The 27,021-nt window shown below is 33.4% G+C and overlaps 1 protein-coding gene across 3 annotated transcripts in view; it reads right to left on the bottom strand.

The window, feature by feature from the left end:
- Positions 1-27,021, bottom strand: part of LOC117174161 (major facilitator superfamily domain-containing protein 6) — a 263,255-nt gene that overhangs the window by 61,042 nt on the left and 175,192 nt on the right. Inside the window, exon 11 of one of the 3 annotated variants that reach the window (XM_033362979.1) lies at positions 22,367-22,611. The exons of the other annotated variants lie outside the window; for them this stretch is intronic. Coding sequence (XP_033218870.1) covers positions 22,558-22,611 — 54 coding nt within the window. The 3' untranslated portion in view covers positions 22,367-22,557. Of the gene's footprint in view, positions 1-22,366; positions 22,612-27,021 lie in introns of those variants that run through there. 3 annotated transcript variants of the gene reach the window in all.

Genomic DNA, 27,021 nt, shown 5'->3' with positions numbered 1-27,021 from the left:
AAAATTTAGTTCTGAATTTTTCAAAAAAAAAATCTAAAATCGGTGCATAATTGCGTTCTAAATGTCATTTTGAACCTCGTTTTCCGATTTCACCCCACTGTGTGTCGTTACGATCTGTTATTTAGGAGGGGGGATACTTTAACCCATTAACATAACATTTTTATTTTTTTTTAATGAGATTAAATTTTTTGTAGGTTTATGGCAAATTTTCAAATAGTTCAAATTTAATTTTAAAAGAATAATATTAAGTTTGAAAAATTTCGAAATGCGTGTAAGAAGAATATGAAAGAATTTGAGACCATTTTTTAGGATTTCGAAAGGGTGTAAAATATTTCAAGTAAAATTTGGTATTTTTGCCATATTACATCATTGTATAAAAACTTTGAAAGATTTCTTAGTAACATTGTAAGGTTTCACAATAATGAAAAAAATTGAATGTTGTATCTAAGTGAATAACTTTTAAATAACTTTTAAATAAATACTTTTAAATAAAAAAAGGACTCTTTTGTCCTCGATCGACGATATCTCAGCAACCAATGGTTGCACAGAAAATTTAAGGGCAGTTCTAAAAACTGGAATAAATTTCCGACAAGATTCTGCTACGACCTTGTATATATATTTTTAATCCATGACATAAATTTGAAAAAAACACGAGAAAATGGGTAATTTTAATGTTTTTTCAGAACATCAACGGCTAAATTTCAAATCTTTATGAAATGACTAATGTTGGATGTGCTTTTTATAATTAAACAACTCACAAAAACCCTGCGTAGTTACATTTCGATATAACAAACCGTTTCCTCATTGTAAACGGGCAAACATTTGAAGAAATTAAAGGGCCACGTTTTTTTGCGCTTAAACATGTCCTAATCATCGGAATCTACGTTCTAAATGAATACATTTCCAGCCTGGTTTTTACCCTATCATTGGCGGACTAGGCTGCAGTCAAGTGCACGATTTTTTTAAAAACTTTTACCTGGGTGAGCTCGGTTTTGCACCATAGACACGGACTAAGTCAAGTGACTAATGAGATGAACATGTTATAAGTTAATTTAATACGATGCTTGAAACCTTCTGCGATGATATTGTAGGTATACAATTACGATCATATTGTATCTTAAAGCTCGTCCCTGACCGCTGCCATGCTTAAACAGCGGCCGCGAGCGTTGGAAGTAACAACAGTCACCATCCAATTATTATCATTATATTTTTTTAAAACTTTTACGCGGTTGAACCCAGTTATACATCATAGCCACGGACTAAGTCAAGTGAATGATGAGATTAGCTGATTAGCTATTAGATTATAAGCTAATTGAATACGATGCTTGAAACCTTCTACGATGACGTTGTAGGTATACAATTGCGAGCGGCCGCGAGCGTTCGGGGTGCGACACCAGTCACCTTTGGATACCCTCTTAGAGCTTTCTTGATGCTTCCCTTTTATTAGTACTATTATTGTGTAGTTTTCATGGTAAATAGGAAATGTTATGGTCTGCTACTTGGGGGAGGAGAGGGGTAAAAGGTCGACAACATTCATAAATATTAACAAAAAAATTTGTTTTAATTCATAAATAGTGTTTCGAAATTTGAAAAAGAGGAATTTTTTAAATTGTAACAAATTCCTACTCATAACAGGGAAATAAATATAACGTGAATTGGAAAAGAACAGTTTCATACAAAATTATAATGTTTACGTTGGGAGGGAATTTCAGTGAAGAATTTTCTAAAGGAATTATAATTTTCAGTTTTAGGGTAGTCAACCAAAATTATTTTTAAAAATTCGAATTTCATAAGGTTTTCAGAGAATAATATTGCAATGCATTTTCAATCATAAATCTAGTGATGATAAAAGATATAAGAAGGAACATTGTAGTACGTTCGCTACAAAGTAAGACTTCGGACAATTTTAGTAGATTCGAAAATTTTATCAGTATATATTTCTCAATGTTCTAAATATATGTATTTTCTTATTATTTTGAACACTTGATTAATTTTCTCTCAGACGTTTATGATATTAATATTAATAATTATTAATAAAAGTTATCATGTTTATGAATAGTAATCTTGATACAGACTTTGAAAAGTTTAAATTTTAATTTAAAATATTCTCTTTCATGTAAAAGGAATGTTAGTATAATTTTTTCTCAAAAAAAGAAAAAAATGTGATGCACTTTTTTAGTGATGAAAATAGCAAACGTTACCAAAAAAATATGCTTAAGTGGTTATGTTTTTAATAATATTATGAAATACGAAAGAGTACCTTAATAAATTGAATATATCAAATGAGATATTTGCAGACGTTTACTATATACTAATTCTTTTTTGGCCAGGTTTAAACATTTCTTTAAAAAGAAATTCGTTGCTTTGCTGTTGAAAATGAAATAAAAGAGACAAAAATTCTAATTCGTATTATAGAAAAAAAACATTTGTTTCTAAAGCGATTAAATTCAAATGATTCCAAAGAAGTGGAATCTGTAAGTAGAGTTAAACGAAGATTCTCAGCAGGTTTAGCAAAGTTAGTCACGGATGATAAAGAAAAATCAGATCCTTAACTGAATTACAATACAGATTTTCAATCGAATATTGTACACAATAATTTTAACTCTTCCGAAATTTTAAATCCGCCAAATTCTTCCAGCACTAAAAAATCTCCATCGCCGACCTTAACTCCTGAACCTTCAGTTTGCGAATATAACCGTGATTCAGATCTTTCAAGCAGTAGCTCTAGAGAGTTTCCATCTTCTATTGACACTAATTCTATTGACACTAATGGCAATAATGGGAAGAATGATAAATCAGAAAATGTGAAATCTCCTTTTCGAGATAAAATCCATGCGCTACTTGTTCGCCACATATCGAACACGATAAAAGATTTTACCACAGAATTATTGGGAATTTGAGAGCGGATGGCCACGGAGAGCTTCCAAAAAGTGCAGCAACTTTATTAAAAAGCAGTACTTACAAAAAAAATGAAAATTAAACGTATGGAGGGGAAGAGTCGTCGTCTAGGCGAAATGGAATATGGTCATTATGTTTATTTTGGAATTGCGGATAATTTGAAACGCATAATTTTGCCAAAAGTATACAAGAAACGAACAATAAAGTTTCTAATAAATATTGACGGCCTTCTAATTTTCAATCATTCACGTGAACAGTTGTGGCCTATTTTAATGCTCGTTTTTGACCCGGAGTATGAATCGGCGCCGTTCATAGTTGCTGCATTTTGCGGAAAGTCAAAGCCGAAATCCGTGGACATATTTTTAAAAGACCATTGTCGAAATAAAACAACTTCTCAATGATGGTATCAATATTGATGGAGATCACTTTACTATCGAGATACTTGGTTTTGTTTGCGGTACCCCCGCTCGTGCGTTCTTGAAATACTGTAAAGGTCATGGAGGATTTCGCGCATGTGAACGTTGTGAAGTAGAGGGGACATCGGTTAAGAATCACCGAGGAAATAAACATAGAGTATACGCCAACGTTAATGCAAAATTCAAAATAAAGAGATCTTTCTCAAAACAGCGGAAGAAGAAACATCAGAACGGTCGAACACCTTTATTAAATATTCCGGGTTTCGATCCAGTAAGAGCCTTTCTTCTTGACTCGATGTATTAATTGTACATTGGAGTAATGAAATTTTTATTGGAGGAATGGCTTTCAGGAAAGAATCGTCTAACGAAACTAAGTGCGACCCAACGGGAATATTTACGTCAAATGCTTCTAAAGCTTATGAAGGTTCCCGATGAGTTTCAAAAAAAGGACTTTGATCTAGATGACCTCTCAAACTGGAAAGCAACTCAATATAGAATTTTTCTACATTATTCCAGTGTTACATTCCTTCGAAAAATTCTAAACAAAGATATGCATGACCATTTTATGCTCTTTTTTGTAGCTTGTCGCATTCTGTGCAGTCCTGAACTAGCAGCTACACACAACGATCACGCCAGATCATTATTGAGATTACTTGTGAGCTTGTTTCCGACCTTCTACGGAGAAGATTCGCAGAAAATTGTTATACACAATCTTATTCATCTTGCTGATGAAGTTGTTTACACCGGGGTAGAGTTGCCTGTGACTTCAGCTTTCGTATTCGAAAACTGTCTCCGTTGGATCAAGGACATAATAATAGCAAACTATAAACCGCTTTAGCAGCTAGTCAGACGTATCGCTGAAATACATTCGTGCCCTGTGGCACTAGACCTACCTAAGTTCAAGCATCCGCTGAGCAAGCGCATATGTAAAAAGAACGATTTATTCGTGGAATTGCAAAAGGGCGCTTAATTGGATACTGATGGCAATGTGAAACGTGCAGTGTACAAAGATATGATTGTTAAGTCGTCAGACCCAGATAACATTGTACAATTAGATAATGGAAGTATTATTTGCATATCGAGTATTACCTACGCCAGTAATGGAACTGTTTCCCTTTAGGGTTGTGAAATATCAAAAGAAAACCTTTTTCAATACCCGTGCAATTCTGAAGAAATGGGTGTTTACAAATTAGGTTCTAAATCAAAGAAATTGAATTTTTTTATGTTAGCCAAATTAAAAGTAAATTCGTCCTATTAAATGTCGATAGCAAACAAATTGTTGTTAGTTTACTTCATGACTCTTGAATGCGATTGACATTATATCTAACCAAAACAAAGTATGTAGCAGTGCTTTAATGATAAAAAATTGTGTAAGTAGCTCTTTTTAGTCTGGACAGACTTAGATCTTATCATTAATTTTTCACTTCTTTTCTTACAGTTCTATTAAAATGGATGAAACGCAAAACTCAGATTTTTTACAACCAGATACTACGCACGTAGTAATACTATTTGTTGATTATAATAACAAGGAACAGAAAGATGTTGAGCTGATTTCACGATCATGAATAACAATAATGAATAGTAAACATATTTGTTATTATCCAAATGAATCAGATTGCGGATTTATCGAAAAGTGGGTGTCAGAAAATAAAGAACCTGATGAAAAGAAATGGCAGAAATTTGAAATAAAAATTTTGAAAGAAGCCCGTAAGTAATAGTTTTAAATGCGACTGTGCATATAATTTCAGACGTCTTAAATTGTTCAATGTTTAATTAAAATCATCTTTATTGCAGACAGCCATAGCCAAGGTATTAGAAGATTATCTCAGTCATTCGTTTCTGATTGTATTGAAAGCAGTACTCAGAATGAGAGCACTTACGAAAATGAAAAGTCCAAGAAAGAATGCACTGATTATCCTCCAGAAATGCCTCGAAAACTTAATCTAAGTGCAACTAAGGAGGCTAAACGAAATATTCCTGCCTTTCAATCCTCTACAAAAGAAAGAAATAATAAACAAAGTTTTCATTTAATTTTTGATACAGGCAATTGTTCAAAAAATGATATAGAACTACATTTTTGCTATTAGCAAAAAATGTCAATTCTAATAACGTAATATTTTAGATTAAGCTACTAAGAAAGACGTTGAACTTGTCAAAAGGGTGAGGGCAAGATTGTGTTCTGAACCTTCCGAAGATTCTTTTAAACTAAAAAATAATTCAAATCCAAAGTCTGCATCTGCCAGTGAAAGCAGTGGTATCATAACATTTTTAAACACTTATTTTTTAGCTGTTTGGAAAATATGTATAGCTTTAAAAATGTGCAGTAATAAATATTTGCTAATAATCCAATATGTTATGTCTGTTACAGATTCAACAATCCCGGATAAAGAAAAAACTGGGGAAAAAAAGAGTGAATCCGAATCTGATAACAGCAATACTTCATCAGACAGAGATAGATCTTCAAGTAAAAATCTTCAAGTTTTTTGTTATATATTCTCAACTGCACTGTGTTGCAAGTATATATTTTAATTTTTGAAACTCTGGTAATTTTCAGGTTCTTCATCACTTGAGCTGAACAATTTGGGATTGCAAAATACAAGAGATGTTGTTTCTGCTTCTAAAAAGTCGGATACCCATACGGAAAGTAATAAAAAGAAAGGTATCCGTTAGATTAATTTCTATTGGAATCCCCCCCCCCCCTGGAATTTCTCCTCTGATCTTAATGTTAATGGAATGATATCAAATAATTAAAGTCACATTTGTGAGCTATTTAAAATATATTTATAGCTTTAGAAATTTGTAGTTCAAAATATTTGCTTATAGTTTAATATATCATGTCTGTTACAGATTTGAAGACCACAGCTAAAGCAAAAAGTCAAAAAAGAAAGGGTGGTTTCAAATCTGATAAAAGTAATAGTTCTTCAAGCAGCAACAGAACTTCAAGTATTTATTTTTATGATTGTATTCTTTATTGCATTGCATTGCGTTTTTTGTATTTTTGTATTACCAGAAAGTAAGGACCACATCTGCGCCTCGAACAAAGAACGGTACCAGTTTTACCTTCATTTTCTAAAATCTAATCCGTCTTTCACAGCTTTCAGTGCTTACTCAATATAATATCACAGATGATACTGAAAGAATAATTAAGGCGGAGTCTTTTGTATGACTTCAACAATAAAACAGCGGAAATTATATCAACCATCAAGGCAACAAATAACCTTGAACTTGAAGGGTTGCAGAAGAGAGCGATATTACCGCCCTTACCCACAGCTAACTTGGAACGGTTTTTATCTCTTGAACTACAGCTCAAAAAGATACTGGAGATGGACGCAGAATTGTTAAATTTAATGAATTTTATTAATTATTAATATTCTACGTTGAGTCCACTAACTTTCACCTGAAATATTTTCTGGGCATATTTTTAATAAAAATTTGAGATTATGAAATCAGTATTAAGATTTCATTCAAACTAGCCTAGTATTTGAAAATTAAGATATTGTAGCATTTCAAAATTTTTTAAACAATTGAGAATAATCGTTATGCTCTGAAAAAACGATATCCTCGGAAATCTTTCCGAGATATAATTGAAAATTATATCTATAATTTTCAATTATTATGAAATTCTACTTTGATGCACATACCTTTTTAATTTTAATCCTTTTATAATTTTTGGACTGTTTTTAAAAATATCGAAATTTCAATTTTTTAAATCTTTGTGAAATAATTTACCATCTTTTACAATCTTTGTGAATTTCTTTTAAATCTTCGAAATCTTCCGAAAGCTTTTCAAAATCTTTGAAATCTTTTAAAATTTTTGTGAACTGATTCCAATTTTTTGAAATCATATCTTTGTAATCTTTTAAAATCTATGTGGAATTATTTTAAACCTTTTAAATTATTTTGAAGTCTGTACATTTTTTTAATCGTTTGCAATATCTTTTAAAATATTTGAAACATCTTGGAATTTTTCAGATCGTTGTGAAATTTTGAAATCTTTGACACCTTTATGCAATCTGGAAAATGTTTGTAAAATCTCTTGAAAGCTTTCAAAATATTTGAAACGTTTTGCAAGCGTTGAAATCTTTGTAAAATTGTGAAAAATTTAATTCTTGCTCAACTCTTCGAAATCTTTGTGAAATCTTGTAACTCGAAAATCTTCGGAACTGTGTCGGACAAATAAATACCAATCTTTGCAAAATCTTGGAAATCTCTTTAAAACTTTTGAAATCTTTGTTAATTCATTGAAATAATTGTGAATCTTTATTAATATTTGTGAACTCTTTGTGACCCGTGTTAAAATTCAATCTTTTAAAAATTAATGAAATTTTTGTGAAATTTTGAAACTTCTCTGAAATGTTGGAAATTTTATTAAATCTTTTAGATTATATTTCAGATTTGATTTACAAATTTGAATACCGATCTTGAAAATCTTTTGAACATTATTTTAAATGTTTTGAAATCTTCAAAATGTTTAGAATCATTGTGAAATGATTACAATTTTCTAGAATTTCATATATCTTTGTGAAATAATAATATATTGGAATCATTAAAACATTGTAAAATGTTTCTGTGAAATGAATTGCAATCATATGAATTCTCTGCGAAATTAGTTCACAACTTTTGAAATCTTTGAAATATTTAGAAATAATTGTGAAATGATTTACAATCTTTTGAAATCTTAAATTTTCTTTCAAATACATAAAATTTTTCTGAAATATTTAAAATCTTTCGAATTACTTAAACAAAATTTGGAACCTTTGTGAATTTCTTTGAAATGCTTTAATCTGCAAAATCTTTTAAATCCCTAAAAATATTTTTTAAAATAATTAAATCTTTTGGAATCTTTGACATCTTTCTGAATTTTTGAAATCTTTGAAACCATTCTAAAATCTTGTGATATATTTCTTAAATGATTTTAAATCGTTTGACACTTTTGTTATGTCTTTGAAATGCTAATACCAAGAAACTTAGAATTTAATTTAAGAATTATTTAGCAATTAGAATAGAAAAATAATTCGCTAAGGATAAATTAATATATCGAAATTATATTGTCTTTGTTTGAATAAGTTTTTTACAGCATGGATTGCAAAAGTATTATTTTGTTTAAATGTAATAAGATATTAAAATGCATAAAATTACATATGAGAAAACCTTATGTTACATGTGTTTTATTTTCGCTTATAGTTAGAGTAGCTTTGACATTTAAGCCCGGAAAATAACAGGGAATTTTTCGGGTGAAAATTATTAGACACCCTAAGTCCATTTGAGAAACAAATATTTAGCTAAATCCATTTTTGAAGTGAACGGAAGAACTCGGACATTTTGCACATTTTAACAACTTTCTTAGGAAAGAAACTAATTAACCCAAAGTGTTCAAACTTACTAGTAACGTTCGTCTCTTTTTTCATATAGGAATCCACCTAATATTTGTCAATTCGCCTTACAAATAAGTTTCACTATGCTTCACTCATTATTAACATTTTACGGAAGGTGTTTAGCTTAGCTTTAACAATAATTATTTACAAAAGTTGATCTCTACAATGTTATTTTAGAATTGCTTAAGATATTAATGAAGGTTAGCAGACCATTAATTTTGAATTATTAGCACATATTTTCTGATTCAAAAAGGATTCGAAAATAATCGGTATTCTGTCATTAGTTAATATTTTAGCCTATTTCAAAAAACCTTCATGAGTCAGAATTTTAAAGCTGATTATTTTTTTAACTGAACTAAAAACCTTCGTAATATTTTATTAGTGATTATTGAATTATAATAATTGATATAATTACATCAGTCATAATATTATATTTTCATAGTGCACGTCTATTTTTTTTTTTTTTTATACCCTCGTAAAGTTTGCGTATTTTTGTCATTTTTAGAAGTCGTTCATCGTGCTGAACTCTAGACATCTAACAGAATTTCAACGAGTTGTAAAGGAAGTTTTATCGATGGTTATGTCGAAAGCAGTACAGATTCAGGACAGTGGATTTGGTCGCGAAAAAAAAGGCTAAAGAAAAAAAACTTTGCGCAGACTAGGACGTTCTCGATCTTAAAAGGTAAGCGTCGTTATATTCCAGAAAAACCTAAGAAACTCTAAATTTCAATTCAATGATTATGCATATCACATATTCTCCGTTTTTTCACAGAAATCATATTGCAAAAATTTACGCGTCTTACCGTAAAAGAGTATAATAACTACATAACACGTTGGTTTTTAAATGCAGCAGATAGAGAAGATGGCAAGCAGCTAAGATTAAATAAATAAGGTTGTTTGATTGTAATCATTCTGTTCTTCGTTCTGTTTAAAAAAATGTTAAGCTCGTGAGCCCTTATCTCTTACTTTTTGAAGTTTAAGATTCTGTTAAGCGTAAGTGGGCTTTTACTATTATTATATGATTTTTGACTGTATTAATTCATTACTTCGTTCTTTTTCATGTAAGTGCTTCCATTGTAAAAGGCAAGTCATGTTGGCATATAAAACCTTTCTTTTCATATAAAAATTTCCTTGGATCTTAAAATTGTTTTTCATTCCATTTACAAATAAGATTTAGGTCACATTACAGAATGTCAATTTTTGGCAAAGTAATATTTAGTATAGTCGCTATAAATATTTATATATTAACTAAGAAGTTACTTCGATAAATTCTTTTTACAAGTTGAAGAAAATTCCCATGATGACCAATATTTTGTTGATTTATTTGTAACTTGTGGCAGTTTTCGTTTAAAAAATTTCATTATTTATACGAAAGAAATTGTTTCAGTGACAGCATTTTTAATAATTATTTTAAAAAATGTATATCTTTGCGAAATTTTAACTGCGAAAGTACTGTTCTTAAACAACTTGAAACTCGTGCCTTGCCTATTTTTCGTAATTCTTTACAATTTCCTGTTTAAAGTTGTTTTTTAAAAACACTTTATAGAAAGACGTTTTTAATTTAGGGAAATTGTTATTTTTTGGTACAAGGTATAGATCTAGAAATAAACAATGTAAAAGTTTGAAGTGTTAAAAGAGCAATAGTTTCTCAGACATCATTTTGCAAATATATTAATTTTGCTAGGAAATTAATTCCTTAAATCATTGCAACTAAAAATTGGTTCTTTAACAGTCGACTCACCTTTAGTAGTAACGCCAGTACCGCGCCAGTAGGGACGTTTGGCGAAGGCAGAGAAACATTTATAGTATCGCCCCAGTACTAACCGAAACCTGCCAACCGAGGTTCCGTTCATTCTAATTCCAGTGCCGCGTCAGTACAGGCATAGTACCAACTCCAGTACCAAGTGAGAACTCCCTGCCGAAGTACAATTCGTAGTAATTCCTGTACCGCGTCAGTATTGACATTCAGTACAACCACAGTACTAAGGGCAAACTCCCAGCCGAGTTACGTTTGGCAGTAATGCTAGTACCGCGTCAGTACAGACTTTCAGTACAGGCATAGTAAAAACTGATGTACCGCCTCAGTACCAAGTGACAACTCCCAGCCGAGTTACCTTGGCAGTAATGCCAGGATCGCGTCAGTACAGACTTTCAGTACAGACATAGTACTAACTGCTGTACCTCTCAAGTACCAAGTGACAACTCCCAGCAGAGTTACCTTTAGCAGTAATGCCAGTGCCGCGTCAGTACAGGCTTTCAGTATAGAAATAGTACTAACTACTGTACTGTCCCAGTACCAAATGCCAACTCCCAGCTGAGTTACCTTTGGCAGTAATACCAGTCCCGCATCAGTACAGACTTTCGGTACAGATATAGTACTAACTTTCCACCTGGGAATGATCTCAAGGTAAAAGAATTGCGAGAACCTATGCATGGAAGGAAACTAGATATTTTATATGTGTCTTGAACATAGAAAAAGGGATGCGAAAGTAGAGACAGAAAACGGCGTGTGGAAAAACGGATTTGAAATATCCCAGGTGCAAATGTCGGTAATGTGCCGGAGTTCACCACCGGCGTAGTACTGGCCCAGTACTGCCCACCAGAACAGACAGCCGGTGGTTCGCCCAGTACTGGCAGAACGTTGGCTGCACGACCGGGGCGGCATTATGCCAGTAGTACAAAAATAGACTTAAAAATAAAATACGTCTACAAATGTTGTCAGGGTGTTTTGAAATGTCGAGAAATTGACTATACAATTAAGGTGAAAACATTTTTTTTCTATTACTTTTTTTTGAGGAAAATATTGTAAGTTCCACCTTCATGAAACATGTTAAATGTACAGAAAAAATTAGATTGGATGTATGTCCTAATCGTTGTAGAATAGTCTAAAACACCTAAAAAGCAAAACGTTACACGAAGGTTTCAAGAAAATTGTTATTAAAAAAATTGTTGCGCAGCGTGGTAAGATTTCTAAGTTCCGTCGATACAAATTTTAAATGCTCATAAAATTTTATTATCAGAACTTTTAAAATGGTCGAAAACGCGAAAAAATAAAATATTTCTTTAAATTGTAGTCGATTTAAATTATTTATTTAATCATTATTTTATTGATATTCCTGTTAACAGTTCGTGTATTTTACATTTACATAACGTCGTATAATAATAAATAATTAGAAAAAGAGAGCTCAAAATTTGGTACTTTAACTTTTCTAAACTGTAGCTTATGAGGATGGCTTTTTCATCAAGTTTCAACTTGTCGGATTGGCGCAGTGGTTAGCATTCAAAACTGCTAGACGATAGATTTAGGTATAGATCTGTAGGTTCGATCCCCCTTAGCGTTACAAACTTTATTTGTAATATAATGTTTACGAATGTAAAATATGTATTCATTCTAAGCAGCGCCATTAACATGTATTGACAAAATATTCGCTGTTAATTATTATTTATTTTTTAAATACCTTTTTTGTTATATCTTTAGATTATGAAAACAGTGGTTGTTAAAATCAAACAAATAGTTTGAAAATTATATTTTTGTAATTATAAATAATATTCGGACGATATGCAGTCGCATGATGATGAATGGATGGTCTTTAAAACAATAAAATAATTTTTTATCATTTTTTAAATTAACTCCGGCATTTTCGTACGCCAGAGGCTTACCAGCACTGTGCCAGTGCTGGCAGGCCAGTACTGCCAAGAATTAAAAGCCAGTACTGGCACAGTACAGCCAGACAGTGCTGGAACTCCGACAAGCTGTACTGGGCCAGTTCTGAGCCGGTGATGTATCTCTACCTGGGATGGCTAGGAGTAAATAATGAATAGGACCATTTTGCTGGCCCCACCACCCATGAAAATTTAACTTTTTTCGGCCGAATATTTAGTGCAGAATTTGTTCAAATTTGTAAAACCAAAATTAAAATTTGTGCATCACCGGAAGTACCTGATTTCTCAGACGAACACTGAAGGGGCCAGCGAAACGTTTCGCTGGCCCCGGCATTATTCAAAATCAACTTTATATGGGTGCATTATTTCGTCTCCATTCTGTTCCTTCGGTCCGCCAGGGGAGCCATCGATCTATTAAGAAAAAGATAAGAGTAAAGTTAATGCAATTGACATGGGATTCTTGCGCTTGATATGCGGGAAAACTCTGATTAACAAAGTGAGTAACGACATAATTCTCAAAAAATATGGTGCAGAAGAGACGTTAGTAAACACATGGAAAAGAAATCGGTTAAGATGGTTCGGGAATGTTGTGAGAATGCCAAATGAACGACTAACGAAACAAGTGTATGAACGTAAAGTAAATGGCAGTTTTTCAGAACCAGACCAGCCTAGAGCCTAAAACAAAAGACCTTGGATACTAATGGACCCAAGTAGGGAACCTCACATGACGACTTTGTGTGGAACTTCACTTCAGGTGATTGCTAGAGAAATTGATTAGCAACCTAGGTTGGAGTAATGTTGCGGCAGGAACGTGTTATTTAAATAAATATGACAAGAATTCTGGATCAAGCTAAAAATTTTATATTCCTTCCTTACATTATTCCCTTCCCTACCGCGTGAGTGACGCGTAACAGCGGTTTGAATAAACGCCAGAGCGAAAGCGAATTGAAGTACGCTAAGCGGAGAAATGAGTCAGACACCTAAACTGTTTCTCCTCGTGCCCGTAACTCAACTCGTTTAGCTTTACCGGTTTTTCCGAAAATACTAAAAGTCGATTTTCTCAAAAAGACCCACACTTACATTTTTCGCAAATTTTCTGTTGAATTTTTAATATCATAAGGAAAATATCTTGTGCAACAAAATTCTCTTTATCTCAAGAATAGTTTAGCCCAAATAAAGCTTATAAAATATCTTACTTATTCATATAGATACAGCCGAGCAAATTCTTCGTTCATTTCATACATTTCTAACGATATATCAGGTTCACACGCATTATCTTGCTCATACTCTACTACGTTAAGTTCATCATTTTCGTGAACTATTTTATTAATATCATCTTCTACGGCAACAGTTAAGGGGACAGTAAATCTAAATTTGAAATGTGCATACAAATTCTTGGAAACACAAGGGTTTGATTCAATATTTTTTTCGGGAAACTTTAGTTGCAGCACAGCAACCAATTCTCTAAATTGCAAAAATCTTTGATTGATTATATTATAAATTGTTTCTCTGTGTACAGTTTCAAAATCAGAACACGCTTGTTGGTTGACTGTTAAATTTAATCTTCCAAATTTACCCATTACTCTGAATCTAAATTTGCATAGAGACACAGATAATAATTTAGACTATTAATTCAACTAATAACTGCGAAAGAGAGAAAACCTCACCTTTTCTGCTATTAAAAATATTTTTTACAAATTTTGAATTATATAAATAATATATTTTGTAAGTTTTATGTGGGCTAAACCATTCTTAAAGTCAAGAGTAGTTTTTTGCTCATGAAAAATGAATTTTTGTATTTTTCTCGAAAATGGTGCAAGATATCATAAATGAATGAAAGAACTTTTTGTAGAACTCTCTTAATTGTGAAAAATATTTTCGTAACATTTTTTCGTATCTATTGTTGTTTGCGAGAAAAATATCAGAATAGAATTTTATGGAAAAAAAATTCTCCTGGCCACAAAAGTTGTTTAGCCCGGATAAAACTCACAAGGCATTACCTCATGATATTATGATAGTACAAGTTCAATAGAATCTGAAAAGAAATATGAAATATCTTGATAAGGTCAAAAGTTACATAAGTTTGAAGATAAAAATTAGGGTTAAAAAAAAACAACAAAGCCAAAAATTCAAATACGCATAACTCTGTAAACAATTTTTTATCACAAATCGTAACAATACGTATGGCCAAAGATATTTAATCTAGATGCGGCAAGGGTCTAGTTAGGCCACATGTCGCGAGAACGAAGGTATTGTCGAATTTGTGGCTTAAGTTTTTTCCGGTACTTTTCGGATAAATTCGGCAATGCCGCTACGGTTAAACGGATTATTTTGACCACATGCCACGAGGCAGCACAATAAACTTTGCTTTGTTCAAACGGGAATTTGAAAATTTTCAATTATTATGGATTATTTATTTATTTTCAAGGACTGAAAGTCGCTTTTCTCAATTTGAACATATTTTTAGTATACGCAATTTATTAATATTACTTTTAAAAATGTAAAATATATTGTTATATAAATTAAGAATGAACAAGTCACGTAAAGTAGGATAAAGATAATTCGGTATAAAATCGATAACTGGAAAGAATGGGATAATTTTACTATTGTATGACGAATTTTACTGTTGGTTATACATAAATCAATAATAATAATAATAATAATAATAATGTTAATAATGTAGGTCCCCCCATCGTGTACTTAACTGCAACCCAGTCCATCAATGATGGGATAAAAACCAGGCTGTGTCCAATATGTCGGGGCAGACTGTTCTCATCAGATCACTTGATTGCATTATAAAAATGCGTCCGTGGCTACTGATATATACGGGGACAGCTCCGTGAAAAATAATCAAATAAAAATTCAACTCTAACCAAAAATGCCTTCGACATGTTGGGCAGTAACCATCTGAAGCCTGTGACAACATTTCAATAATAATAGAATAGAAGTAATTGAAGTTATTGATTGAAAATCCTAACCTTGAAATTTCATCTTTTTATTTTTATCATGAAAACTTGTGAAAAGCAAAGAAATAAAAATTTTTGTCTTAATATTATATTCTTAAAGAGGATAATTCAAATTTTTACGTGAACATTCCGTACAATTTAAAGAATCCTTTTTATGCAAAAAAAATTATAAAATTTATTTTCATATTTCTATTTTTCTATTTAAAAGGTAGAAAACAAAAAATACCTAAATATAACATTCATCTAATTAATTAAATAATTAATCAGTTACATTATTGAAGAAAATAAAAGTCAATGAAAATATTTCAGCAGAAATGTTTCTTGCAAGCAGGTGCGTATTATCAGTGAATTTTTATTCATATATGCAGTGAAACTTCTATAATTTGAACCGCCGCGCTGCGTCGATAATTCGAAATTTTTTGTCGGTCTCTGCTAAAACTCCTATCCTTTCAATGTTAAAAATATTCTATAACTAGCTGCGGCCTATGGTGGCGGCTTCGCCGCCGCGGGAAGCCCGCTGTTCTTAATACTATGCATCGAGAACAAACGAAAATGCCATCAAAAGTTTATATTGAATTATACTGGAATAAAATCAACATAAAATTTTAAGTATTTATCGTAGAATTTGGGTTTGAAAGATGTGAAGTCGATAGTGAAATTTGAAGTTAACTTGAAAAAACTCTCAGGAAATAAAATAGAAATAAAAAATTGAATACAGAACATCGAAACTGAATTTTTCGAATTTTGAATATAAAAATTGTATTTAAGTTGTTCAATTCAGTTTGTAAATATTCCAAATCACTTTTGAAATTTCTACACAGCTTCAGGAAAACTCTAAATGCAAAAAAAGAATTATAACTGAAAAAGGCGTTTTAAGAAATTTTAAATCATAAAACTCGTACTTCCCACCCTACTGTAACGACCTACCAGGAATCCTAAAGAATATGTGTGAAAAATTTGGTGCTATTTATAAAAATCTGGATTCTTATAAAGATCATACGTTTTAGGCAACTTGATTTTATACATTTAAAAAACTGTGCCCCCTTCCCCTGCATGCCCACTGCCAACTCTAATGACCTGCTTTGGAGCCCAAAGAATATGTGTGCCAAATTTGGTGACGATTAGTCAAAAACTTTTGATTTGCATAAGCATCATTAGTTTTAGGTTCAAAGAAAGGCGTAGCGGGATGTCGGGAGAACCTGCTCATCGATAGATGTGTCTGCAAAGTTGCAGCATTCTACCAGCGTGACCTATCGATGGCCTGGATTGATTATCGGAAAGCTTTCGATTCGACCTCCCATAGAATTATCATCTATCTTTTGGAAAGCTTAAAGGTTCATCCGCAAATTTTTAGGTACATAGAGAGATTGATGCCGCTTTGAAAAACCAGCCACTATCTCTAGCACTTTGCCATTCCTACGGGTACTTGTGCGGCAAACCTGCAGATCGAATGTACAAGGTCAGTCATATATTTTACATGGACGATCTTAAGATCTATGCTAAAAACAAAGAGCAACTACATCTAGCTCGAGGGATTGTCGAACGATATACTAAGGAAATTGGAATAGAATTAAGGTTAGACAAATGCGCCAATGTTTATTTGAAGCGAGGAAAACTTAATGGCATCCCTGAAGATCTTGAGCTCGTTGATAGAAGCGCTAGACGACACCTTTGCTCTGGAGAGACCTATACATACTTGGGCGTGCCACAGAGCCGCATTCAGGATGTGATATCTATAAAGGATACTATCTGAAGCAGATACAAACGTCTCATCCGGCAAATTTGATCTTCCAAACTGTCGGCGAGAAACAAAGTATTTGCAACGAACATGCTTGCCGTCCGGGTAGTACTCTATTCATTTGGAGTAGTTCCAATGACGAAGAACGAGCTCAGATCCCTTGATATCAGGACAAGAAAGGTTATGAACATGAACAAAAGCATGCATCTTAAGTCTTCTGTTCCGCGGCTGTACATCGCACGCCGTCAAGGTGGTCGCGGAATATTGAGTCTTGAATGTCTTCACAACAGGATTATTCTGGATATAGCACATAGAGTTGCAAATGGAAGAGACCATCTTCTTAAAATGGTCAGGAATCACGAAGTAGTGGGCAAAGAAGCGTTTCTGTACAAAGCAGCGGCGGAGGCTGCTGAAACACTCGGACTCAACTTCAGTATTAGGGGTGAGCAAAATGAATCAAATCTTATCTATCTCGAGTACTTAGTACTGAAAGCCCGGATTAAGAAAGCACAAGAGAAAAACTTTCGTGAACAGCTCCTCGATAAGAGGGTGCACGGTATCTTCCATAGAAATGCGGAGGATCAGTCACTGTCGTATGAGCTAACGTTTGCTTTTCTTAAATTGCCCGGATTGAAGTCTAGTACGGAGGGTTTCATTTTGGCATGCCAAGACGGAGTCATTTCCACCTTGACATACCGTCGCCACATTTTGAGCCAAGACATTCCCGATGATAGCTGCAAGGAGTGCCATGCACACCCCGAGCATTTAGCTCACATACTATCTAGTTGACCAACTCATGCGGAACGATCTACATCCAAAGGCAAAATGCGGCACTAAGAGAGCTTATAGGCGTTTTATTTCCGACTCTGCGAAAATCACGAAGCCTCTGAGCTGACTTCTGAAGAAACCTGTGCTATTTGTATGGGGAGAACCCAACAAAGTGCCTTTAAAAAACTTTGGAATATTCTGTGTTTAGAACCTCTCCTCCAATTTCCCGACTTTTCTAAACAATTTGTTCTAACCACTGAAGCTTCAAATTACGCTCTAGGCGCGATTCTTAGCCAGGGTCCCATTAGCCAAGACCTCCATGTAGCCTACGCGTCGAGGACTCTTAATGAAGCGGAAGTTAATCACTCTACGATTGAGAAAGAGCTGCTCGTAATAATCTTCGCGGTGGCGCACTTTCGACGTTACCTGTACGACCGGAGATTTATTTTAGTGACTGACCGTCGCCCGCTGGTATTGCTTAACAATCTTAAAGATTCAATTTCAAAGCTCATGGGCTGAAAAACTAAACTCCGTGAATACAACTACGAAATAATTTACAAACCCGGTAGAGTTAATGCAAACGCAGATGCCCTGTTCCGTAATCCGCACAATTCCCACGACACTCAATCACACATCCATCATGGTCCTAAGTAAGAAAATATTCATCAGGCATTTCTCACGGTTGACAGATCATTCCGGGAGTCCTTACCCCTTGATGACGATAGTGAAGGAGACCCTAATTCCCTTAAAGAGACACCTATTAAAAAAATTTTCCACTGCAATCTCTTTAACGGGAAACATCCCGACCAAGACGATGAGAAGAACGAGGATTCGTACCAACCAACAGGCGGGCGTCTGTTCGCTCGCAAAGAGCCCATGACGTCATGTGGTGACGATTCTGCGATGACGAAAGGACGTAATTATTACAGTAGAAGTAAGCAGGGTGACCTCAGTTGTGCACCACCGACAGGTTGTGCAAGCCGCATGAAGTCCCACGAGAGTGATTAGAAAAATGACCTCACTTTTGCATCACTGACAGGCTATACCAACTGCAGGAAGTCACGAAAGTGTGGTTTTCACGTTGCTGCCAATGATAAGATAGCAAAACAAAGCACGAGGGTCGTGAAACCCCAGGGTTTGATGGGACACGTGACAGCTTTTATACAAAATAAAGTAAGGAAATGTGCAGAGAAGAGAAGAGTTGACTATGACACGACCGGACAAGACGAAGAAAGGGTTCGAACTGCACCAATACTCACCTCTTTAGAAGATAATCCTGACCCGCATCCTGTGGAATTGATTACTCACTCGCTCATTCAAACAAGTCGAGATAAGTTGTTAATACGTAATGAAAATTTGGTAAGCTTTATCTCAGCAGTTTGTATTTTGACATCTAACATAAATCGGGAATTGCTAGAAACCATGGCTCTGTCCCTTACTTATTTATGCAATGCGAAACCAGAGTTAGGTAAAATACTGTTTTTTAATTTCGAAGGAAGAAAAATGTATTGTCTGGTTTTTAAAGACAGTTATGGTGAAAAAGTTAATCTCCTTAACATCGAATGAGCCATACAAGGGTTGAAGAAGGTTTAAGAGTTGCAAAAAATTACATGTTATCAGTTTTTAGAAACCAGGAAATAATCTAGAACAGGTACTTTGCTTCTCGATTGAATTCCTACTCAAAAAGTACTTTAAAAATGGGGAAACAAAAATCACAGTTTATACAGTTTTGGAAAGGGATGCGATAGGACATTCAGAATTTAATAAAAACGTGTGATGGTTGCCGCAGGAAAAAAATTTTCCGTGTAAATACTAAGCAGCCCATGAGAATAACAGAAACACCTTCGGCGGCTTTCGAAAAATGTGAATGGTTATTGTGAGCCCTTTACCTAAGACTGAGTTCGGAAATCGATATATTCTCACTATCTAAGATAACTTCACAAAATTCTCCGACGGAGTCCCTTTGAGCGCTGTTGATTCTGTGACAATCGCAGTTGCATTCGCTGAGAACTTTATTTGCCGATTCGGTTTTCCACAAATAATCCAAACGAACCAAGGCAGCAATTTCCTTATTTAGATTATGTAAGACCTCTGTGCTATTTTTAAAATTAAAAGACTCAAATCCACTGCATTTCACCCCTAATCCCTTGGCTCTCTCAAGAGAAGCCATCATAATTTCGTTCAGTATCTCTTGCACTACTGCATCACTGATGATTGGGACGCTTGGCTAAATTGGCCATGTTCTCATTTAATTAAAGTGTACACTCATCCACGGGATTTAGTCCTCACGTTCTAGTGTTCGGTAGAGAACCCATTATCCCATCGGAATTTTCCGAAGAAAACGTCCCTTAAACTTTCGCCAAACATTTAGATGACCTTCTGGAGAGAATAAAAAAATCACGATCTTAAGCTTAACATTCAAGATTTTAAAGTTGAGGAAAACATCTGCTTGTTTCGGAGCAAAGAAATGTAAGACTGTTCATATGAAAAATATTAAAGGAGCCTTCTAGCAGCTCACACAAGAAGTAGAATAGGTCCCTACTAGTCAGCCTTCGATGAGATAATCATTCTACCGAACGTTCCTTTTTCGCGTAGGGAGAGGGTGTGACATATGATGTCTTCGTCACGATTCTCGCGAGTGCTGCTAGGGGCAGCAGAATCGCATGATAAAGAGAAGCGCGAAAGTTGAGCGAATTTAAGATTATATAAACCTAAGAGGAATATAAAATACGGAAATGAAATGCAAGCAACTATTAATTTTAAGAGATAGAAAATAAGAGGTATACATCTAAAATGAGTATTTTTAAAATAACTAAGAACTAAATTATCGAGAAGCAAAGGTTGACCGTAAATTACTGCGATTAAAAGAGTAAACCTCCAAGTAAGAAATTGACAGATAATTTAACGAAACGTGACCTAGCGAAACGTAAACAGATTTAAAATTGTAGAAATAAGATGTTTGTTGGCCGTCTGAAAAATGCATTAAATAGATTCTAGGGCCGAGTTGTAAAGAAGCATAGAATAGCGAAATATAGTAAGATCCGTAGCGATTGCATAGGATTATAGCTGTAAAATCATAAATTAGTCTCGAAGATCCCGAAGTTAAATTTTGTAAACTGCCAGTTGAGTTTCATGAAATAAGAAGGGTTAAGTAAGGATTTGTAGTGAAGGGCGCCCTTTCCCAGGAGGTCATAAATTACTACCCCCCCCCCTTCCTCGACTAAACGCAGACATCCAAGCATAACTAGCTGGAGAGGATAACTAAATTTTCCCAGAAGAGAATTTGACAGTGGGCTCTTATTAGATTGCGCCCTTGGCTCAGCCCAAAAAATGTAGGTAATTGGGCAACGAAGAAACAAGGTGTGACTTCGGGGCTCTTGGGGACCTACGTAGAGAGGACAGGCGACACTAAGACGCTTGTGCTTCGTTCGTCAAAAAAATCGGGGCAGATTTGCTTTGGCTTCGAAAGCGAACACTTGTAACTTCACAAACTTTGAGTATTTTAAAGGATATTATTGAACTGAATAATCGAGCAAATCTGTTTTCTAAATAATTCTTTTCCAATACTTGGCTTGCGCCCGGGGCGCACTTCAGTGCCTTATTAGCAGAACCCTGCTAAAGTGAAGGAGCCCTATCGGATCTATCTGAAGTTATACGTTACAGGACCCGTGTTTTAGCGACATCTAGTCGGGCACAGAAACTAAGCAGCATCCATGCTTTAGGGCACGTATACATGCATATGCTACTCTTGGATAATAATTAGTTTCATTTAAGAATATAGTTAAAATGTTTAATTTCAATTCGATTCTACAATGGTATACAACGTTAATTATTAAATTAAAACTTTTACAGAAAAATACGAAGTTTCAAGAAAGTTCATGAATTATGTAATAAAAATAAGTTTCTAAATAAAAAAGTAAATGTTTAAATTTTCATTGAAAATCGTTAATTTTTACGTAAGAAGGAATATCATTTTCGAAGAAGTAGTTGATCTTTAAAGAAAATGAAGTAATTTTCAAAAAATTACTTAAACTTTCGACCGATTCGAGGACCAATTACTTGCATTTTATATGTTAAACTTCATTTTCAGATTAAAAAAATACGAATTTTCTATAAGAAATTTGAATTTTCAATAAGAAGTTGATATAAATTTTGCAGTAAGAAATGATCAATTGTTACTCAAGAAATGAAATAAATAAATCTCTATTTAAATAAATCAATTAAATACCAAAAAGAAAACGAATTTTTAAAAAAGTTCTTCAATTTTAAACAAAAGAAAGTAATTTTCCAGAAAGCACTTCAAATTTAATTCAAATATCAAATACTTTTATTTTGTATTAGATCCCATGTGGAAAAATCCCCGTTTAGCCCTCTGTAGAATTATCGTTCCCGGCAGGGGCCCACGCATGCCCTCACGGATCACGATTAAATTTTTTAAGTCCAAGGGGTGAATATTTTTTTGACACTAGAGATTTTAAGGTTTCATGAGTTCAGACTTACAAAAAATGAAATTCTGTCAAAAATTCGATGACACTTTTTTATTATTGTTTATTTAAAAATTATTTTATTGATATTCCTGTTAACAGTTCGTATATTGTACATTTACATATCGTCGTATAATAATAAGTTATTAGAACAAAAGAGCTTACAAGTTTTCGCTTTAACTTTTTTGAACTGTAGCTTATGAGGATGGCATTTTCATAGAGTTTCAACTCGTAGGTTTAGCGCCATTGTTAAGGCTTCCAAATTCTAGGCCTTGGTTTTGGGATATATGTAGGTTCGATACCCTGTAACGTTAGAAATTTTATTTGTAATATAATGGTTAAAATGTAATATAAGTATTCACTCTAAACAGATCTATTAATATTTAAAGTTAAAATACTCGCAATCAATTGATATTTAATTTTTAAATACTTTTTTTGTCTTATCGTTAGAGTATAACAGTACGCTACTAATTGGGACTGACGCAGTACTGCGCCCATGGTGAATTTCCTAAAGGGTAGTATTGCGCTAGCAGCGATATACCTAGTGCTGGGCATACACTGACAGTCCAGTACAAAATAGTATTATTATCCCAGAGATATGCCAGTACAGGTGTAAGCACTGACAAAAAAACATAAAGTCTTCATGGTGACAACCATGAGGGCTGAATGATAGCATCCATGAGGGCTCCATGAGGAAAGCCTATGTTGGACCCCTATAGATTAGCATGTTGTTAACATGAGTGGTCTCGCCTAGATTTCCCTCATGGACCCCCAAGACTTGAGGGAATTCCATGTGGGCCCCTACGGGGACCCCTCAATTTTTTTAGACGGGATCATTCAATTTAAGATTAGAAAAAATATTAAAATACCAATGTTCTCTTAAAAGTTTAATTTTCAACAAAAGAGCCGAAACTATCCGAAATCAAGGCGGTTTTTGTCATCCGCATTTCATGCGTTTCCGATACGGAATTTGTCCGGTCCACGAGTTCGAAATTAGAATCCGAATGTTACCCAGCCTTGTCCGACATTAGCACGGTCCGACGTACATTTTCCATCCGGATTTTATCCGATCATATCGGAAATCCATCAGGTCCGACATTTTTGTTCATTCAGACATGGTCCGCAATTATCCGAAATTAAGGCGGTTTTTGTCATCCGAATTTCATCCGATTGAATGTGATTTACTCCGAAGTTTGTATGCGGCCACCTTAACTGTTCCTCCTGAAAACGCCATACCGAGGGGTCCTAAGAGAAAATACGCAACTCACGGCGATAGATTGAAACTACGCAGTGTTTTTAAAAATATTATACAAGAGTCAACGGAAATATCACCTTGCACAATGTACTGCAATTCATTATTCATCAGAAATGAATTAGTTGATCGATGCATATTTAGAAATATGATTGTACATAGCGTACGGTTTAAACGTCCACCGAAATCAAAAGATACGATGTTTCTTCTTTATAATGGAGAGTTTATTCAAGTATTAAACTTGCTTTAAATTGATGAAGAAAGCTTAGGCAGAAGTTTAGTACCTCGAGGTAGATCGTTTAGTTTTCACTTGCAGCAATATTGGCTCAGCATGTGAAAATTGTAACCTAAATGTCCTAAGTGATAGTTATTAAAACAATTAGCAATGTTAAAATAATACCAATTTTAAACATAAGTGAAAAATGTATTGTGATCAAAGTTGATAAAAACATTTTTATATCAACATTGCCAAATACAATAAAAATAGAATTCAAACTTACTATCTGAAATTCTTTCACTTATCATTGATGTAGTCCATTCTTTAAGAATTACGTCATTTTCTATTTTTGATTCCGGATCATTTACATTTCCTTTAAGGCACATTCATTATGAAATAAAGACTATTGAAAGGATCCAATCTAAATTAAGCATTACATAGAAAAATAATTAATTTTTAATTTTTGCCAGCACGCATGCGGATGAAAAAAATAATTTTTAATTTTATAGTACAGAATAATTTCAGATAGATGTGATTTTATTTCGAATTCCGTTTTTTGTTCAATACAAGCCGGACGAAAACGAGCGAATTTCGGATTCTACTTCACAAAAAAAATTCAGATTTTATACTCCAGACGAATTTCAGACAGGTGCGGACTTATTTCGGACCCCATTTCTTATCGGATACAATCCGGGCGAAAACGGTCAAATCGAGGATTTATTTTAATAAAAATATGAATCGAAATTGTATAGTCCGGAATAATTCCAGACAGTTGAGGAATCATTTCGGATTTCGTTTTTTCCCGAATACAATCCGGAACAAAACTGACGAATTTCGGACAAGTGTGAACTGATTTCAGATCTCATTGTTAATCGGATAGATCCGGACGAAAACGGACAGGTGTGTACTAATTTTGGATTCCATTTTTTTTGCGGATAGAATGCAGATGAAAATGGGCCAATATCGGATTCACCTTTACAAACAATGATTTCAGATTTTATAGTTTGAACGAACCGGACAGATGCGGGCTAATTTCGAATTCCATTTCTTTGGGGGATAAAATCTGGACGAAAAAGGACGAACTTCGGATTCAACTTCATGAAAAATAATTTCTGGTTCTAAAATTAAGACAGCTTTTAGACAAATTCGCGTTGATTTCAGACCTAAAATAAATTTATGGATGCTTGACAGATGCCAGACATATTACGGATAAATTGCACACAAGTGCGGATGAATTTTTCCGGAACTCGTCCGAAATCTATCCAGGATTTTAAGCAGTGTAAACTTTTGTGAAAAATAAAGACAAACTCATAATCAAATATATACATTTACAATAGTTACATTTTCTACATAAAAATAAGAATTTTCAAGACACTACATAAATTCTCTACTGAAAATGATACATTGTTAAACCAAAAAGAAAATAGTTAAATTTTAATTTGAATAAATTAATTATCAACCGACAAGGAAACGAATTTTCAATAAAATAGACAAAATTCTTTAATTAAATCATATATGTAGTTACACTTTCGACCAAAGTGATAAGTTTTTTATACAAAAATAAGAATGTTTATCAAGGTACATGAATATTCTAGGAAATTGATAAATTTTTATGAAAATGTATATTCTTAATTAAAAATTTGGTTTCATTTTAATTTAGTACGACTTTTTAATTAAAACCATATACAAAAACTCATTGCACTATTATTTTCCGCTTAAGAAAATGATATACTTCAACAAGAAAATACAGTAGGAACTCTTAAGACCACGGAGCCCCACGAAGGCGCCGATATCCCAAGTGTGACTGTGTGCACGCCGAGACCGTAGTAACGAAGACCGATGATAAAAAGTTATGGTCCAATTGCAATTTTAGTACATTTACAGTTCAATTATAGTACACAACAGCCACATCTGACACGCGAACTGTTGGGTATCTCGAATTTATTGGAGGAACGATAATGAAAAAGAGCAGTGAATGTAAATACAACTTACACTATAAAAACTAGGAATCGATTTAGGACTAAATTCAGTACTAAAAGAATTAATGCAATAAAACAATCTTGCTGCAGTATGATCAGACAATCTGACAAAAGAAGTGATATTTTTGTATCGAAATAGATTCGACTTTATAATCTTCTTTGAACTACCAAATGTGATCAAACAAATGCTCAACTAAAGCGTGGCAGTACAGAAATATTAGATAATAATCGATTAAATCGGAATCTTTCAGCCTAGCCAAAAGACATTATATAAAATAGAAAGACTCAGAAAAAAGTATTCACTGTCGCGGAAATAGATTTTTTACTTCTGAGATATTCAGCTTCTAAATGCGAGTGGAAAATACTGCACCTGAAAGAAGCTAACCATTTCGAAGTAGTGCAGGCACGGAAAAAAAAATTGAATTTTCCATTTTTTAGAAAAACAATTTTTCACCTTATTTCGACACCCAAAGTCTTGGGCTATTTTTGATTTCAAAAAGTGAATATAGTATTATATTTCTATACTCATAATAACGCAAGGTATCTTCTAACGTTTAAATATCATTCATTTTAGGTTTTGAACAATTTCGTATTTTTTACCCGCCCTAGTCCCTACCTTTAATAACATTAATTATGAATTTTATGGTCTGAGTTAGTCTGAAAATATACAGAATTATTGTGTACTTTAATAGTCTATATTTTTTTTCAGAAACTATTCACCATTTTCGTTTAATTGTTTTAGTTTCGAAACTCTGGTCCCTTCTAAATAGTTTTTTAATTATGCAAAAATATATATTTTTAATGCTTTCTTTCAATGAAAAATTCACAGACTTTTTTGAGAAAAATAAGAACTATCATGCGGATAACGCGAGTTTTTATTTAAAAGAATATTTTAGAATGTTTAGTATTGCATAATATAACAAAAAATGTTAAATGAATGTAATATTTAAAAAAATCGAGAATAAAATTTTATGTCTCGCACTGCCTTTTTATACTTTTGCCGTCGAACATTTTATACTCCTTTCCAAAGGACGTTATTAAATACCAAATTTAAATTCCAATCTTTCATATTTTTTGCAACTTTCTTCTAACTGAAGTTCTTAAAGCATTATTCAACTAAACATAATGTGAGAATTACAATCAAACATGACAGATCAAAACTGTCATCTACGAGGGTAGTTCAATAAGTCCTTAGAATGAAGTATAAAAACAATTTTTTTTGGGTAAATTTTTTTTTATTTTTCAACATAATCTCCTTGGAGCTC

The sequence above is a fragment of the Belonocnema kinseyi genome, chromosome 6 (assembly GCF_010883055.1).
Source record: "Belonocnema kinseyi isolate 2016_QV_RU_SX_M_011 chromosome 6, B_treatae_v1, whole genome shotgun sequence".
NCBI lineage: Eukaryota > Metazoa > Arthropoda > Insecta > Hymenoptera > Cynipidae > Belonocnema > Belonocnema kinseyi.
The sequence above is the reverse complement of the archived record's forward strand: the minus strand, read 5'-3'. Positions and strand labels throughout refer to the sequence as shown.